Here is a 16,980-nt window from a genome sequence, read left to right as displayed (position 1 = left end):
TGCCTTGAGGTTTGTGAAGGTTTCTCTGTGTTGTAGGGAATCAGAAGATGGATGGCTGTGGCGGTGGAGAAATAGCACGGCTGTTGAGAAGGTGGTCAGAGAAAAAGGGGTGATTAAAAAAGCAAAACATAGCAAGTAGGTGAAGACAAATGTGTTTGTTTTTTTTTTGCTGTTGTTTGTTTTAAACTAGCACTTTAAATGCTTTGCAGGTATCTCTTGTGGGTGCTTTTTAATTTTCATCCCCAAGGTTTTCTTGCATGGAAGGTGTAGCTGTTAGTTGGCTTTTATTTTCCCTTCCAATGCCGTACCGCAGTTTTTTGTCATTTTTTGTCATCTTGTCTGCCCAGCTGTATCTGACTGCAAAGAACATGTTCAATTTGCCTCCTGCATTGTGTCTGTAAAAGTGTCCACTTTCATTTCTTTGCCATGAAAGCTTGGTTATTTAAAAGAAAAAAAAGAAGGCACCAATAAATAGTTTTGTGTTTTGTTTTTTTTTTTTTCCCCTCAAGTTTCTAGCTAAACTAATAAATCAAGATCTTAGGGGATTTTGAAGGTTACACTGAGGATGCTGCTATCTCGGGCAGATTCCAATTTAACTCCACTCTGTAAAATCAAGAGGTTTTGATTTTTCTTAAGGAGAGAATTTTCTGAAACATTGCTTCATTTCTCTTTGCTTATCCTCTCAGCAAGTGAATGTGGTCCAATGGATTCATCCGTGTGCCTTTCTCCTTCCCAAGTCCCAGATTCGGTTTCCAGTTCTGGCTATATTTTAAGTGCTCACGGCATGTCCCTCGGTGGTTTTTGGGGGTGGAGCGTGGCTGGCTGTTCCCAGGGGAGGCTGGACACGCGGGTTAATGCTTGGAAGTGTCGCTGGGGTCTCTCATAGCGATGGCTGTCGCAGGGACCCTGGTTTGGGAGAAGCCAGTGGAGCCCCCCCAGCTGCTGAGAAGTAGAAATGGAGCCGCAGGCCTCCATCTGGACTCGCGGCCTCTCACCTCCCGAGGTGAAGGAGGCACGGTGGTGTCCAGGATGATGGCTTTGGCTCTGGGATGGTGACCACGGGTGCTGTGGGCCTTATTGCTCGGGGGTGACGGGGCGGCAGCGCAGGGAAATGTCGGCAGCCAGCAGCGCTCCAGCAGTCAGTCAGTCACTGGGCTGTTCGGGGCAGAACCAGCACCAGGAATTGTCCTTTGCCATTATGCAATGGCAAATTCCCCTCTGTGGAGAATCTTGCCTGGAGATCGCCCCTGGATGCCTGATGGAAAATAATTCTTCACGTTGCTGTTAGCAATCAAGGCTGCTTAGGCCAGGCTTGGATTTTAATAGCTGTAGTGCCCAGGAGTGTGTAATCCTTGGGAAAAGCTGCCCTCTTTTAGGGCTTTAATACTGCCTGAGCTTAGCAAATGCGTGTTCTCCGATGGGAAGGCAGGTCAGCAGGAAGGCAGGACTTTCTCCTTCTGCCAGAAGGCTCCTGATTTACTCCTCGCATGACGGCGTTGTGTCTCCTCAGCGGCACGCAGAAATGGCGCTCTCCTCAGTCAGACCTGCTGGCTGCTGGGCTGGAGCTGTGACTCTGCTCAGTCCCTTCCAGCAGCAAGGCGATGGCATTTCTCTTCCTGGCAGATATTGGCCCAGCTCCAAGGAACACCTTCAAAACCCCGAGGTTTATGGAGGTGCAAGTGTGGTCCCAATGCAGCAGCTGGATGGGGGGCCAAGGAAAAGGGCCCGGCCCCATGATGGCCCTGGGTAGCCAAGCGATAACACAAGTTAAATATGAGTGAGTATTTTTGCTCTATGTAGGGACTAGTGAAGTGACTTAAAAGAACAGAAACTTCGCCTTTCTTTCATCTTATTAAAAAGTTGAGGGATAAGCAACAGAAATTACCCAAATTGAAAGGGGACCTAATGCACAATCCAGTCTGGGCTGGTATGCACTTGGGAGTTGCTGAAGAAATGCAGCAATTTGTTATCTATGCCAAAGAAGAAACTCCTCCAATCCGTCAAGTAGTTCAGTTTGGCCTCCTCTGCCCCAGCTTGCAATCTGCTCAGCTGAAAGCACCCTGGAAAGCTATAAATTTTGTAGGCGTTATTAGAGGCTGGGGGTTCCACGTTGTGGTTAGCATTAAGAATGCTTTTCAAAAGCGGTAAGATCTAATGGTTTAAAAATGCTCCGTCACTCCGCATGTGGGATGCGGAATGGTAGAGGGAAAGAAATAGCACCAGCCCAAAATGTGCTGAATAATGAACTGAAAATGGTTATTGATTATCTGTGCACCTTCATTATCCTGCTGCAATCTGAGAGCAGCTAGCAATTCTTTTTTCTTTATTAACCAAAAAACTTTCAAAGGCACTTATGAAATATTTAGTGTAATTATTTCCAACATCAAAACTCCAAAGAAATTACACAGCCACAGAAACAGTGTTAATCTATTGATGTTATGGGTGAAAGAAGCAATAGAGATATTAAACATTTACCCCTCTTGTGCAAAATGGCCTCTTTCTTTCCATCTCAGTTGCAGCATTGTTCATCAACCTTCACTGCTGTGTTTGTCTGGCTTCTTGTGCAAGGATTTAGGTGTCATTCCAAGTTTCCTCTGATGGAGTAGGACTTATTTTCTCTTTCCCTATCTTGCCTCTAGGCAAGGCAAATCTCAGCCTAATGAAACCAGCATGAAATATTATGGTGCTATAACACTGGCTTTGCAATCATACAGTGTTCCCTCTACAAAATAGTCTTTTAAAACCAGCTATGAATGTTCATTCCCTTTTCCACATGATATTTGCATAAGTGAGGTAATAAAATGTTATTTCCATCTAGACTGTAACTACTGAAAAATTGGAGTTGTGGTTGATGTCCCCTTTCAGTGTGCTAGAGAGCTACAAAGGAAGCGGTTTGGGGTCTGTCCGACTCAAATCCCAAAATTGGAAATAGACTTCTTGTGTCGCAAAGTCAGCTTTAGTGGGTCTGCAGATATTTGGAGGACAGGATAAAAATTCAAACTAACCTTGAGCAATCGTCTGAAATGGGCTGTAATTTGGTAAAATGAGTGCAAAGACCCGTGAATAAACTGTCTAACGGGTAATGACTGGTGTGGTCGCCTTTCTGCAGGAGAGGAGATGAGGCTGCAATGGGGTTTGGACTGAGTGGCCATCAGCTGCTTTATGCCATTGGCAAATAATGTCATGCAGGAATATATATGAGCAAGAGTCATATGAAAGATGTATGAAAGAAAAGTTACCCTTTTTCTTCAGGTGTGCCATGGTGGTGGATCAGTGGGAGGAGGGGTGAAGAAGCAGAAGGATCAGAAGAGGGCTGGAAAATGTGACCCTTGAGGAGAGACTGGAAGTTTGTAATTCAGAAGAAAGACGAGGGAGAGAGGCATATATTGTTTCAATATGAAAATGGGAACTGCAGAAGAATAGTTAACCTCTCCTGAGACTGGCACAAAAAGAGAGGCATGAACTGTAGTGAGGATAACTTAAGTTAGGCAGCGAAAGCCTTTTACATCTGTAAATAATCTGCAGACTGAGACTCCTTGGTTCTGCAGCTTGAAGTGTATTTATTCATTCACAGATTTTTTTCTTTTTTTTAGAGAAACCGACCCAGTTCCTGAGCAGCTCTAGCTGTAAAACCACTTGTTTTCAAAGCAGGTCTGAGCACGGTAGGCTTGTGCTCCTCCTGAGCACCTTCTGGGGGGCTGCGCACCAGAGGTTTGCAGAGCTCTTGCACGTCAGCCTGGCTGCTCCCAGAACTTCTTACCCTTGAAATTATTTGCCTGCTTGGTGACTGCTAAGATGACAGAGCAGGAGCTCTCGTGACTTCCTGCTCTTGCCATTATAATAATGTAATTATAAAAAAAAGAAAAAAGGGTATGTTGTAGTGTTAATGCAATTTCTGATGCAGCAGCTAATGGAGAGAGAGGTGGATGATGGCTCGAGTTAGATAGGTGAGGTCGTCCCTTGACTCTGGTTCATCCTTTGTCTTTCTCCTGGGTAAACTTCTGTGTCATGCTGCTGCCAGCACTTCTGTGAGCTAGGTGACAGGGGTGTTCCGTGGATCGTGAAGAGCGTGGTTATGTCTGGGCTTGTTCTTGGCTTTTCTTTCACTTCCTTTAATCCAAGCGAGGTCTTGAACAACCAGTGGAGACTGTGCCAAGTGCTTTCTCTGTTCACTCTCATCAATTCCTTCAGGAAGAGAGACTGTAGCAAACACAGGTGTGAAGTGTAAATGCAACCATCTCCCAGGGCTGTCTTAGAAATTAGACATGTTTGGCATTTAATTTTATTTTTATTATTTAACTTGGCCAGCACCCCATCTCCCTGCCGCCGCTGTCCATAGAGTGCCCAGACTTCTGCATGGCAGTGGCCTTCAGCTAATGGATGTGTCCTAAATAAAAGCCAAATACTGTCCATCACTGTATGCCTGTAGCATTGCATAGATTTTCCTTTACAGTATTTTATCCCACCCCAGCAATTTGCAGTCTGTTTTCAGCCAACACATTGCAGTTATCACATCGTCAGTGCTTTTATTTTTGTTTCTGTAAGTGTGTGTGTACATGTGCGTGTCTATATATACATACACATATAAAATCTCTATGACACATCTCTATTTACATGCGTGTGTGTAATCTCTGCCTATTTTCAGCAGGTGACAGTGAGGGACTTGGGCTCGGAGCAGCCAGGGAAAGGCAGGGTCTGCCCAGGTTCTGCAGCTCAGCCGAATGGAGGAGCCTGGCTCTGCGCAAGGCCACCGGACTCGGGGTTTTGCAGCTGCCCTGTTTGTGCAGAGCACAGAGACTACTTGGAAACTTTTAACCTTTAATTTCTATTCTTTTTAATATTCAGCTTTATCCCTCACCATCAGCAAAAGGATTAGAGACTGGTTTGTCTTTCCCTCCGAACTCATCGGTGACTTCACTGTGCATATTAGTCCTTTTAATGGCTTCTTTATTAGTTCATTATTGCATAACCTCCAGGCATGGCATGACTTGAAACATTAATTTTCCAGCCAAAGTTCTGCTGATGGACTTCACCTGGTCCCCTTGAAGTCAGCATGTGAGTAGAGGGCTGGCTGCTGAGCACCACTGCAGCATCGCTTGTAAGGCTGAAGGGAGGGAGTCAGGTTTGTGCTTCTCCCCAAATGTTTAAAAAGTAACAAGAATGGAAAATATGAAGAGACAGTCCAATATCATTGAATATTTAAGGAGAAAAAGGGGTGTGTAGGTGCTTTGGTGTGGTGTGATGATTTTTTTTTCTTTTTCCCTCTCATTGCTCCAAGCTAGTATTTGGCTGCCCAGTGAACTATAACAAGATTTAATAGCTCCAGTGTAGCTATATTGCATTTGGACCGATTCCATCCTTCTGTTGTAATAAACGTCTGCTTTACAATGAGCTCTTAAATTCTATAAGTGACGTCAAATTGTATCTAATAATGGAAAAAAGATTAAGTACTGTAAATGCGAGTTGTGTTCACTCTCTGTGCCTTCCTTTTCGAGCAGCGTTTTGTCCTCAGCCCTTTGCTACCTGCATTTGGAATATCTTGGTGAGCTTGCCCTGAAGCTTCCACCTAAGGAAAATTGTTCTCCAGACATGCTTGCAATTACCTCCTCCTCCTTTTTTATTTTATTTACCCCCTTTCCCTTTTTTTCCTGACTGCATTGCAGGCTATGGCCGGACACGGTGGAGCCAGGGCAGGAACCCTGGGCTCCCAGGGCTGGGTGATGCTGTTGCGATGCGGGCAAATAAATGTTCACTAGCTTCTCCTTCGCTCCTGGACGTGACCTAATCTCAGTCTTGAAACTCGGGTGCGTAAGCATCTGCATAGAAAACTTCTATTTAAAAAAGATGTGACAGATGAGATGGATGATTAAGATGAATGATTACAAAGAACATTACTTACCGACACGGTATCCTTCAATCAGTAATAGCATGAGCCGTGAACTTTTAAGGAACTTTAACTTTTAATTTATTTTTTTTTCAAGGCCTGATGAATTTTTAAATCTGCGTAGCTGCCAGTCAGCAGATATGACCGGAGTGCTAAAACTGAAAACTGCTGATTTAAAAAAAGCCTCTCGTTCTGTCTCTTCAGTTTATATATTGCACACGTGCGTGTATGTGAGGGAGAGTTCTGCGTGCAGCGTTGAGTGTTATTGCGAATAATGGCAGCCACAAATAGCCACAAAATAGATTTTATTTATTTTTTTAACCTTTCAGCCAGCCTGCGCAGGGTGATCACTTCAGCAGGGTGGAGAAGAGGGGATGATAAAGCACAAACACTCAATATTCATCTGCCTGGAAAGCCCTCACAAACTCCTTTCCCCTTGACCTTTACGTAGCGGTGGTCATTCCTGTGGTCGGAGGAGACAGCCCTGCTCCAGCCGATCCCACAGAGAGCGTCACTCCTTCCCAAATGAGGAGACCCTCGCCGTCAGACAGCAGCTGGATGGGGCCAGCAGTTGTGAGGCTGGGCTGGTCGGCGTGGTGGGTTGTGCCCTGCAGCAGCGCAGCCCTTGCCGCAGGTCAGGTAGGCGCTGGCCAGCCAGGGTGCCGGGCAGGATTCAGCAGTGATGCCTCGCAGATGCTAACGGAGAGCTTCTCCTGAGAGCCGGGGACAGCATGGACAAACGGAGCTTCTCTGGGATTTTTTGTTCAGGGAAATGAAGGCTGGCAGCCTTCCTTGGAACCCTGGATCGACCACTAAGTGCTGAACGAGAGAGGGATGGACTGAAGGGGTTGAGGGTAAGAATGAGTAGAGGTTTGATGTGGGAAAGAAGATGCTGCTGGCAAAGAGGTGCCAATAAGAGGGGTGATACGGTCAAAATTATAACTAAGGGTCTTTGCAGAGGTGATGTTCTGCATGGGTAAGGCTGAGTAAGGCTGCTTTTGGGCCAGCAGGGAGGCTGCTGCATTAATCAAGGTGTGAGTATTGAGGCTGCCTTTAAAAAATGCTGACTTAAGTCCTAGGGATCTTTTACGTTTCTGCAGCTTCTTCTAATGGCGTAAATAAATCAGAGTGCAATATGTATGCAGCGCTTCCCGTCTTGCGAGGGCACTGTATTCTCCTTCAGGGAACTTTGCAGCAGGGCGGTGGTGGCCAGGCTGCTAAGCCTGGTGTTGCTTCCCAAAAGTGCAAGTCTTTGATACATTTGGGACCAATGCTAATATCTCTTAAATACCACTTTCTTCAAGGAGGCATCTGTCTGGGGGGTTAAGGAGATAAAGAAAACCTAAAGAAAGTCTTTAGGAAGGTAGGTGAGGTCTCCAGGTAATGTCTTTGCTTGTCATTTTACCTTTAACTGTTTCTTGCATTTTTTTTTTTAATATCTTTCATTTCTCAGTAAAAATATTCCAAGGAAAGTTGTGCAATAGCTGAACTGATGAGCAAGAGGCTTTCTCGGCTTCAAAAGGCAGCACAGCCCTGAGCAGGCAATGGTTTGTCAGAGCCTGAGACCGCAGTCCCAGGGCTGGGACCTGCCTCTGCTGCTGGCTGCTGTGTGACCCTTCGTGATGGGTTTTTCTTCCCTAGCGTGAGTCCTTAAACTTTATAATAGTGTAAAACGAGCCTCCTGTGTGAGGCTAGGAAAAGCTCATTACAGCTGCTCTCTGCTTCCAGGGCTTTATTTCTTCCCTCTTGAACACAGAACTGGCGGCCTTGGCATGAGGTGGGTTGTGGCTTTAGCTCATTCCAGTCCTAAAAAAGCCTGTGCTCAGCAACCGGGGCACAGGAAAGGAGAGCTGGTCAAAAATCAGTCGTTGATGTGACAGCTCGGACAGTCAGCTGGGAACGGAGCAGGAACGGGCCTTTTATAGCCTCAATGTACCGGCGTGAGCGGTTTTCCTACGCCGGGCCCAGCTGACGCGCAGAGGAACCAGGATTTTTGTTCCGACACTCGATTTCCGTGCCCTTCAGGGCCAGCCTGTCAAGCCTGGCCACGGTTTGGCCTCCTGGACTTAAATAGCCCAGTTTAAATACCCTTCACACACTAGCTCTTATTCCTTAATTGCAGGCTGTCGGTTGTCATCAGCCCTTTGCTACCTCGTTAGTAAGGGGGAGGCTGGCCCTGATGCTCCCAAAGTCACTGCCACCAGGTTTATGAGCTAACCTGAGGATTTTGGTGGCTCTCTCGATCTGCTCAGCTTCTGCAGATCCTGATGGTTCCCCCATTTCAAAAAAAGGGCACTTGCTTAAGAAGCTTGCCATTGTTATGACAGAAAATGTGAAAATAAGAAGGAGATGCAGCACTCGGTGCCTTAGCCTTCATCCAGCCTGAAACAACAGCTCAAAGGTGGGCCTGACTCATCTCGGCAGGATATTGACTCTGCGGCATAATTAGGATGCTTTGAGAGCCTGATTCTGAAATAATTGAGGTATAAAATTATGCGCCTGGCTCTCACAGTTACTACAGCTCTGTGTACAAGTTGAATAACGGCCTGCACGGATGTGCCGCCCGTGGAAGGTGCAGCTCGGTGCTCGGAGGTTGGGCAGCCGAAATGCAGCCTGCCATCGAAACGCAGCTGGTTGGGGTGAGTGCCAGGGACACAAACCACGTTGTGAGACCTGATTTCCAAAGCTGTGTCGTGGCTCTCTGTCTCCAGGAAGGGCTTTTTCTTTTCTCTGCAGTGTTTGCTGTGCTCTCTGTTTTGTTTGGGCGGTACAGTGAGCGGTCTTGGTGTGCTTTGGTTCTCTGTAAAGCTCCAGGATGTTGGAAAGAGGCTGCTGTGAGTTGCCTGAAAGTGCAGTTTTCTCCTGCATTGCTCTTTGCACCTCCCTCACAGTCAGTGTGGGGTTGAAACCCGCCTCTTGCTATTGCCCAGGGTATTTCCAGGGCTGCTTTCTGCCCATCCTTCGGGTCCGGCTGCAGAGGGCAGCTGCTGGAGCAGTCCCTGGGAGTGCTGCCTTTCAGCAGGTCCTGCTGCCCCTTGGGGACCTGCAGGCTGAACCAAACCCCTGGCTTTGAACGCTGGCAGCAGGAAAGTGGAAAGCTAAAGCCAGGCAAGAAGCTGGATCAGGACCTGTGGCTGTGACCAGCCGTGCTCCTCGAGCCTGGTGCACTCAAGCAAAGGAGTACTGCGGCTGTTGGTGGCTGCTGCTGAGCTGCTTGGGGCCAAAACGGTTGGGTTTTGTGTCTGTAATAAAGCAGTCTCTCCCATGTCTTGGCCATCTGAATTATTACCTGCCTGGCACTTCATTATAAACACATTTTTTTTCCTTCTTGGTCCTGGTTTCCTGCCATTTTATTGCTTTTAAGGTTCTATCTGTGTTTTATTCATCTCTTCCAATCAATAGGAAATACCCTGGTTTTAGCAAGCAGCGCAGGCAGACGTGACTGACGTTCTTTTGGTGGGAGCAGAATCACTTTCAGAGCATTTTTTTTGGGGGGGAGAAGCTTTTAAATCAGATTTTCAAAGATCTCTGAAGTATAAAGAACTTCTCCAGCCACGTTGCTGAGTCTCCCACCTCCATTAGCTCCAAGAGTTGGGATCCTGGCATCTCACCAGTGCAGATCTGGGATGGTGTTTAAGATCAATCTTACGGAGATTATTGTTGTTCTTTGCTATGACACTAATTAAAACCCAACTAATGAGATTATCCCCACCTGTTCTGGAGGATTAGCTCGATGGAGGAAATCCTGCACGTGCGTGCGGACATGCAGACGCCTGCGTGTAGGCACAGCAGCGCTGGGGAGCGCAGCCTTCCCAGAACTGTTTGCCACGGAGTTTGCATGGCAAAGATAAATTATTATTATTTATTATTTCCCCCTCCATGCATACATACACACAGATTACCCTGACAGCAATAAAATGAAACAGAATTGAATTTGAAAATAAATCGTTCAGCTGGCGCGGCACCAGATGGATAGCTCGTTCCGGAAGAGTCGGTCCAGGATGGATGGGCTTTGCGGCCAAACCAGAAACGCGGCCATCGAACGGCAGTGAGCAGCCCCAGGTTGTGCAAAGCCCGTGGCTGGCCCACGGCGCTGGTCCATGCCCCTGCATGAGCTCGGCCCTGGGCCAGGTGTGGCGGAGAGGTTGGAGCAGATCAGGAGTCACAGACCCGCGTTACACCGCCGCGTTTCGTCCCTGGTTGCTCTGTGACCACGGGCATGTGTTTTAACCTCTCTGAACCTCGTAAAAGGTCGGTGGAGTGCTGTGCAAACAGCGAGATGTATGGATAGCCGTGATAGCGGGGGGGAGTTTCCTGGTTCCTGGGCTGCAGTTTAATCCGCTAGATAAGTCAGTGGTTTTGATTAGGGGATTTCTCCCCAGTTGTAGGGTTTGGGGCTGTGTTCTCTCCAGCAGCTGTATCTGGGGAGTCCCAGTAAGCAGGCACAGCAGAAAGGGGAGTTTTGGTGATAAGGAGGAATAAGGCGAGTGCTTTCTGTGCTAGGAAAGCAATCATCAGAGTGCTGATAGCAGGCAACTTCACCCCTTGTGCCCTCTCTTCCTCCCCAGTCTTGTTTTTTCCCTTCCTTAAATTATTTCACTGCCTTTATCTACAGCCTGTGGGGAATCTTAAGGACATTTGTTTTGAAACTGCTTTAACCCTTAGTGTAGTAAATGCTATATTCCCTATATTCTTAAGCCATAATTTTATTAAATTGCCTCAAGGCTGGGTATGATGGGATTTTTTGGTTGCACTTTGATCCTTGGCTGTATTCTTATGCAGCAGGAGTGTAAAAATGAGTCTGACGTTGCCATCGATGATGGGAGGATTTTGCCCGTAGACTGTTTGGAGGTGGAAAAGAATGGATCCTACCAAGACAGTAATTCCAAATAAAAGAGGGAAGAAAAATGCATTTTTGGTGTCCTCATTTTTAGAATCCAAATGACATTCTTCGCCACGGAGTTTCCGAGGGTTGAAGGAGCCTAATTACTGCCTTTTCTTGCAGCTGAACGAACGCGAGAGGATAAAACCCGATACCTTTGAGTAGATGCATCTCTGGTGTGTTGCTGACACTGGAGAGATACTTTATTGTCTTGCCACAAAAGGTCTGCCTATTCATTTTGAGCTTTTGTCACATCTCTCCCATGGAGATGCTATTGCATATGAAAGTCTGATTGATACGGTGGCAAAGGTCAGGAGGGTAATAGCTTTAATGGTATCCCATGAAGCAAATCAAAATTCCTTTAAAAGATCCTGTTCAATTTGATATTAAGGGTCTGGTAACACTCCAGGGATTCTCGTCTCTGCTATTAAGCTTATTGCTATTACAAAAATTAACGTTTGAGCTCATTTATTTATTTTTTTCTTGGTAGGACGTTCTCCAATAAGAATGGAAAATAACTGCTGCTCTCTCTCGCTCTGTTTCAGGGATCCTCAATGCATTTGCTCGCCATTATTTAAGGAGCCTTTACTAAAAGCTTCTGGATTGTGTTTCTGAGAGGACAAAAGATTTTGTATTCAAAATGCTTATAAAGGAGTATCGTATTCCCCTTCCGATGAGCGTGGAAGAATATCGAATCGCGCAGCTGTACATGATACAGGTCAGTAACGCTTCTGCTGGTGTTTGGTGCAGGCTGACACAGGGCTTCGTGTGGGAGAGCAGAGTACTGCTGCAGAATGAAGGACTTTAAATTTGAGATTGTGAGCAGGAGAAAAAAGGATACGAACTTCCAGTTATAAATTCCTGAAGTTCTGCCTCCTTCTGTCTCTAAATTAGAAAACGTCTGTTCGTCCTACCTGGGGAAATCCTGGCTCAGGGATAGGCCGTTCAAAAGGAGGGAAGCATTGAGCCTAGGGGTTTGGGTACCGAACTGGAGGTGATTGGGCTGAAGAAACAGGCATAACTTGAAATTTAGGGGAAAAATCTAGATGTAATATTTCTTATGTGCCACTATGAGACAGATACTAATCAGTCGAGGCATAAAACTTGTTATTTTTAATAGGCTGTTGAATACTGGTGGGACTTTTTGTTAAATCCCCTCTCTTCAATAAAACAGTTAATAAAAACGTTGGTATTTTATAACTCAAATCCTCTGTGCCCATGTTCTCCCAGTGTTTGAAATCCAACTGGGAGCATTTTTAAAAGGAAATGAATTTGAAGAGTTATTTCATTGTCCCGCACCTTAAATAAAATTTAATTTTGCTTATCCAACAAAGCACACGTCTAATACTGAGTTGGCAGTAGACCTCCTCTTTCTGTGGTGGGATGAATGCTAGCAGAATCTGCTTTGGTTTAAAACCTAAAATGACTTAAAATTAAGGGAAAAAAATACAGCAAAAGCACAACTCTACCCCTTCTCTCCCCCAACCATCCAGCTATATTTCTTTGTGAACTCATACACTTGGACTCGACTGCCAAAGCAGCGTATAGTACGTGTTTTTGAGTGATAACAGTGGAATTCCTTTTTCTGACACTAATACAGGATATGTATCATCCTTGCGTGCTTGACCTAAATGTGAACATAAATTAGTAAACATTATTCCTAGGTGGCATCGTTTTTGTCTAGCTTTTCCTGGTGCTGTAGTAGCTTTGAATATTGTTGTAACTATTTTGTCACAAGTTTTTTTCTTCCAAATTTAGCCCAGCTGTTTTAAATAAAGAGCTGGCTAATGGAAGCAGTGTGTTAGCAGTGCAGAACTCCTCAGCGAGCAGCAGAGCGTGCAGGAGAACGATGTGATTAAGGAGGAAGAGCCCACCTAATTTAACAGTGGATGAATTGTTAATTGGGGAGTGCCTGCATGAGGCCTGTGTGAGGCCTGCTGTCAGATGAACTATTTGACTGTGGAGGACTTGGTCAGTGGGATGAGTTTGCTGTTTGCTTTCAGCAGTTAAAATAATGAATGCAGAGCACTGGGCTCCACTTTGTTCACTTGACAATGATTTAGGCCATATCTTCATGTCAAAGGACTGGATATGCCGTGAGGGCTTCGTGCAGGGGGGAAGTTCAGTGGCCCAGGAAACTACTTGAGAAACTACGCCTCCATCCAGCCCTGCTTCTAATTTTCTAATTCTTTGATATGCAGCAAAATTAGGTTTCCCTATAGGTTGGGTGCAGTAGCTGGTGTGCTGGGAAGTGATGTTGTCAGGTCTCTGATCTCCCTTCACCTACCCGGCACAGGACTGTGAGAGATGCTGGCTGTAGCCCAAGATGCAGGTGAGCTACACAAGTACGTGGCAAGCAAGTGACTTTACTCTGTTACGAGTATTACAGGAGGAAAAGTTAGCTGTGCTTTACACTAGAAATAGTCATCTTAGCTCAAATAAAAAATAAAAAAATACAATTAGCAAAACCAGAAGAGTCACTTATGGTAGTACACGGAGTTTATGTTCTGTTTATTAGCATTAGGTAGGGATCTGCTTCTTGAAATTGGTGGAAAGATTCCTGCTGGCTTCAATGGGAGCTTTTCGTAGACCATGCTATAAAATGTCCTTTTTCTTCAATGTGATTTAGAAGTGGAGGTTTTGTCTGCGAGACAGCTGCTGGGGAGAGAGCAGTGGGGAGCGTGTCTCGCGTTCCTTTCAGAGAATGGGAAAGTGCTGCGTGTCTGTCTTTTATTTTGCCTCTGAAATGTGCAGGGAGGCCACAGGAGAAGCAAGCCGTGTAGGTTGAGCCTCCTTAGGGGAACAAGCAGAAACATCTGTATAAAACAGCAGTGTAGAGGCATTTCTTAAAAATGTTTGTCTGCAGTGTGTAGAACAGAACCATTTAAAGTAGTTCCTGGGGAGAGGAGTGATTCTTAAGAGCAAAAGGTTCATTTCAAAGACATTTGTTGCATACAGTACGGTGTTGTTACCACTGGAGACGCCAATCAGCCCGTTCTGTAAGAAGCAGTTTTCCAACAAGCTAAAAAGGAGATGTCACAAATATTCCTCAAGGGCTTTAGGCAGTCTTAAGCACGTCCTTGAAGTTGATCATTCATTTAACTTCAAGCTCATGAGTGAAGATCCCTATTAAGCTCCAAACCAGCTGGTAGAAGGCTGCTCTTTCAAGAGTAACCAAATCATTGCCCCAGATTTCAGCATCCTCCCAACTAAAGATCTCCAAAAAGATCTTCCCACCTGGGGATGAAACAACTGCTCCATGCAGTTGCTCTAGGAACCCTTTTTGCAGAAGCAGTCCCTCCGAGCCATGCCGGCATGGACATTCAGACTCAAGCTGTAATATTATGGTCACATTTTAAGACATTTCTATGCAGGTTTTTGCCTTTGCAGTGGAAGGTCCTTTCATCTCCTTTCAGGAGGGAACAGTCCCTCCATCGTGTCGCAAGCCATAACAAAATTTCCACCAGTTTTGATGTAAGCAGCGTCACGCCCAAGTAGCAAAGGATCCTTCCATTGAGCCAGGACAGGCTGTACTCGCATTTACCATGTTTGTAGGATGGTTGAATTAAGATTGCACGTTATATAAACTGTTGTTGGTACGCTGTGCCGCTCGGCAGGCGAGACATACAATAAATCATTGTGTCCGTGCCCACGTTGCTCTGTAGCTCCTCTTCTGCTTAAAGTTCCCAAAGCTGTTTTGTAAACCTGTGAAAACCGAGATGAGTGGCCTGCTGCTTCCTTTTGGTTTTTCCTCTTCTCTGGGGGAGGCGGAGGGTGGGGAAACCAGGAGTCTCTCAAGTATTGCTTTCTGCTAGCTTCTGAAATATTATCTACAGAGACAGTGGTTTCAGTACTTTAAGTAGCACTTAGATTCTTCCATAAATAAGTTAATTTTACATTACAGCAAAGGGCTTAATGTACCCTTCAGCTGCTTGAAGCCTAGCAGGTCTAAACTGAATAGCTTTCCTCTATTAAATTTTAGTCTATCAATATCACTGTTTTCATGGGAAACCTCTCACGCAGCGTTGTCGGCGTGGTTGGATTGGGAGTCCTTGCTGCATTAGCCACGGAGCAGTTAGGTCTCAGCTCCTCCGTGTGCACAATGGCTGTGGTTTGATTTTTTTTTCATCATAGCTGCGCTTTTCTCTCTGTTTCTGTCCAATTAAAACACACTATTTTTTATATCTGCACTCAGAATCAGTGATCTTCCTGTCTACTGTGGCCTCTTGTGCTGGTGCATAAAAGGCAAAAAAATATTTCAAACCAGTGAAATCAGTCTTTGCATCTCTTTTCTAGATAAGAGCTTTAGAACATAATCTTTTTCATAGGATCTGTATGCACACATTTAAAATCCCATTGCTGTTTCCAAGGGGGAGAGATGTCTAGATAAACTTGACCTGCAGACTTGCCCACAGGACCGCAAGGGAAAACTGGGGGAACTGCAGGCTCCTGCCCTAACATAAGCAGAAAGCTACTGGGGTAAGTACTGGCAGCGGAGACCCGAAATGAAGCACAAACAGTTGATGGAGAGGACTGTTTCAAGCATCTGTAGGGATTCCTTTCTGCAGAAATGCTGAGCCAAGGACTCGGTCATGGATGTCTTCTCTGACTCTGTGTATCACCCCAACGGCATGTGCAAGGTTTCTGTCCCTGCAAGGACCATGAAGCCTCTTGGGCACAAAGGATAGAACCGCTCTGTTTTTCCTCTGTGACACTTTAGATAGATCTTATTAAAGAAACTCTTAATTATTTCTCTTCTAGATGTTTGCATATTAGTCTCAGCAGCTATCCTCTCCTGTAACATATGCTTTCTTTCCTTGTGTGCCTAGGGAATGTACTTTCTGTGGCTCCCCTTTGCCCCAGAAACAACACACATTTTAATATTAAGTCTCTGTCTCCTAAAAACTTGTATTCCAAGATCTGAATGCATTCGTAGGAAGATCAGTATGTCATTAGCCAAAGGTCAGCCCATTTATTGTCTTAATACCATTCATTACTGCAGTTCCATATGGCATGGGATTCCGAGAGACCGTTGACCTCTGACCCCTGCATAAGACAAGAGGATTCCTCACGTTATTAAATCTTATATTTATACCACCGTGCCCAGCTTGCTTTCTCTGTTGTAAACAGCTTCAGTCCTCTCTTGCTCCGAGCAGTTTGCTCTGGGTACTTGTGACCTTCCTCCCAAGACAGCGTATTTTAGAACGACTCGCTTGGACCTAGTGATTGCCTTTTGAGGATGGGAGTTATTTTAAGATGCTACTTCATCCTCATGAGCTAATAACAGTAATACTTTGTCATTCAGCACTTTGAGGGTCCACTCTGGCCCTTGTTTGTGGCAATCTGTTTCAGAAAACCCATCTGCTCAGCACTGTATTCTGAACCCGGCCGGGATCCCAGGTGTCGAGGGCTCTTCGCATCTTTTAACATGAGCGCATCTTCTACAGTCCCTCAGGGCTCTGCATTTATTGGCTTTGCTGAAAAGTCAGAGTGTGTTTCCAAGCATCTGCGGTGTGCTATGCTCACCTGTCGTAGTGCTGGTGGAGCACCCCGAGTCGCTGTGCTCCCTTCTGAGAGGCAGTGGCATGTCGCTCATCCCAGGCTCCAGACCCCCGCACCGCCCTGCGTTCTCCTTTTCTTTGGCTGCAGCTTTCAGGCAGTGCCTTTGAGAACAGGCTCCACCACAAAGCCCGTTTTTGGTAATTCCTGAGGCCGTGTGCTGATATCTGGGTGCAAAAGTCTTGTCCCTTAAGCAGTTAGCTACACTTGGCAGTTGCCAGCAGGTTGAGCAGATGGTGAAAGATTGAGGGGGGGAAAGCAAACCAACCCTTCATCTCTGGACACCGAAGAACAGGATGGCTGATTATTTTTTCGTTTCATTTGCAGATGCCTTGGCCATCTGGACAGATAGACATGTATGCTTTAATTTCAAAAGCAGGTGACACCGCTGACAGCTCCGGAGACCTTGGAAGATGCAGAGTCTCCTAAAAGCAAAACCCCGGTTTGAGGATTTCAGTGAATTTCTATGCTGCAGGATTCAAAACCTGTGACTCTTATGTTCTCTCTTCCTCCTCTGGTTTTCATAACCTTTTGTCTGTGATCACAAAGGCTTGTGTCCTTAAGAAAGAGGACGCTGAGATGCTCACACTTGCATTGCTTCAAGAACAAGGGAGGGCTGCATTCGGTGTTACTACTCGGTGTCCAATTTGCAGGA

General features: G+C 45.8%; 1 protein-coding gene across 7 annotated transcripts in view; it reads left to right on the top strand.

Annotated features, from left to right (window-relative positions):
- Positions 1 to 16,980, top strand: part of PITPNM2 (phosphatidylinositol transfer protein membrane associated 2) — a 133,992-nt gene that overhangs the window by 54,867 nt on the left and 62,145 nt on the right. For all 7 annotated transcript variants that reach the window (XM_035340867.1, XM_035340866.1, XM_035340863.1 and 4 more), the window contains one exon: positions 11,312 to 11,484. In XM_035340867.1, coding sequence (XP_035196758.1) covers positions 11,407 to 11,484 — 78 coding nt within the window. In that variant the 5' untranslated portion in view covers positions 11,312 to 11,406. The remainder of the gene's footprint in view (positions 1 to 11,311; positions 11,485 to 16,980) is intronic.

Source organism: Oxyura jamaicensis, chromosome 15, assembly GCF_011077185.1.
Source record: "Oxyura jamaicensis isolate SHBP4307 breed ruddy duck chromosome 15, BPBGC_Ojam_1.0, whole genome shotgun sequence".
In the NCBI taxonomy this organism is placed as follows: Eukaryota; Metazoa; Chordata; class Aves; order Anseriformes; family Anatidae; genus Oxyura; species Oxyura jamaicensis.
This window is presented reverse-complemented; position numbering and strand designations above follow the sequence as displayed.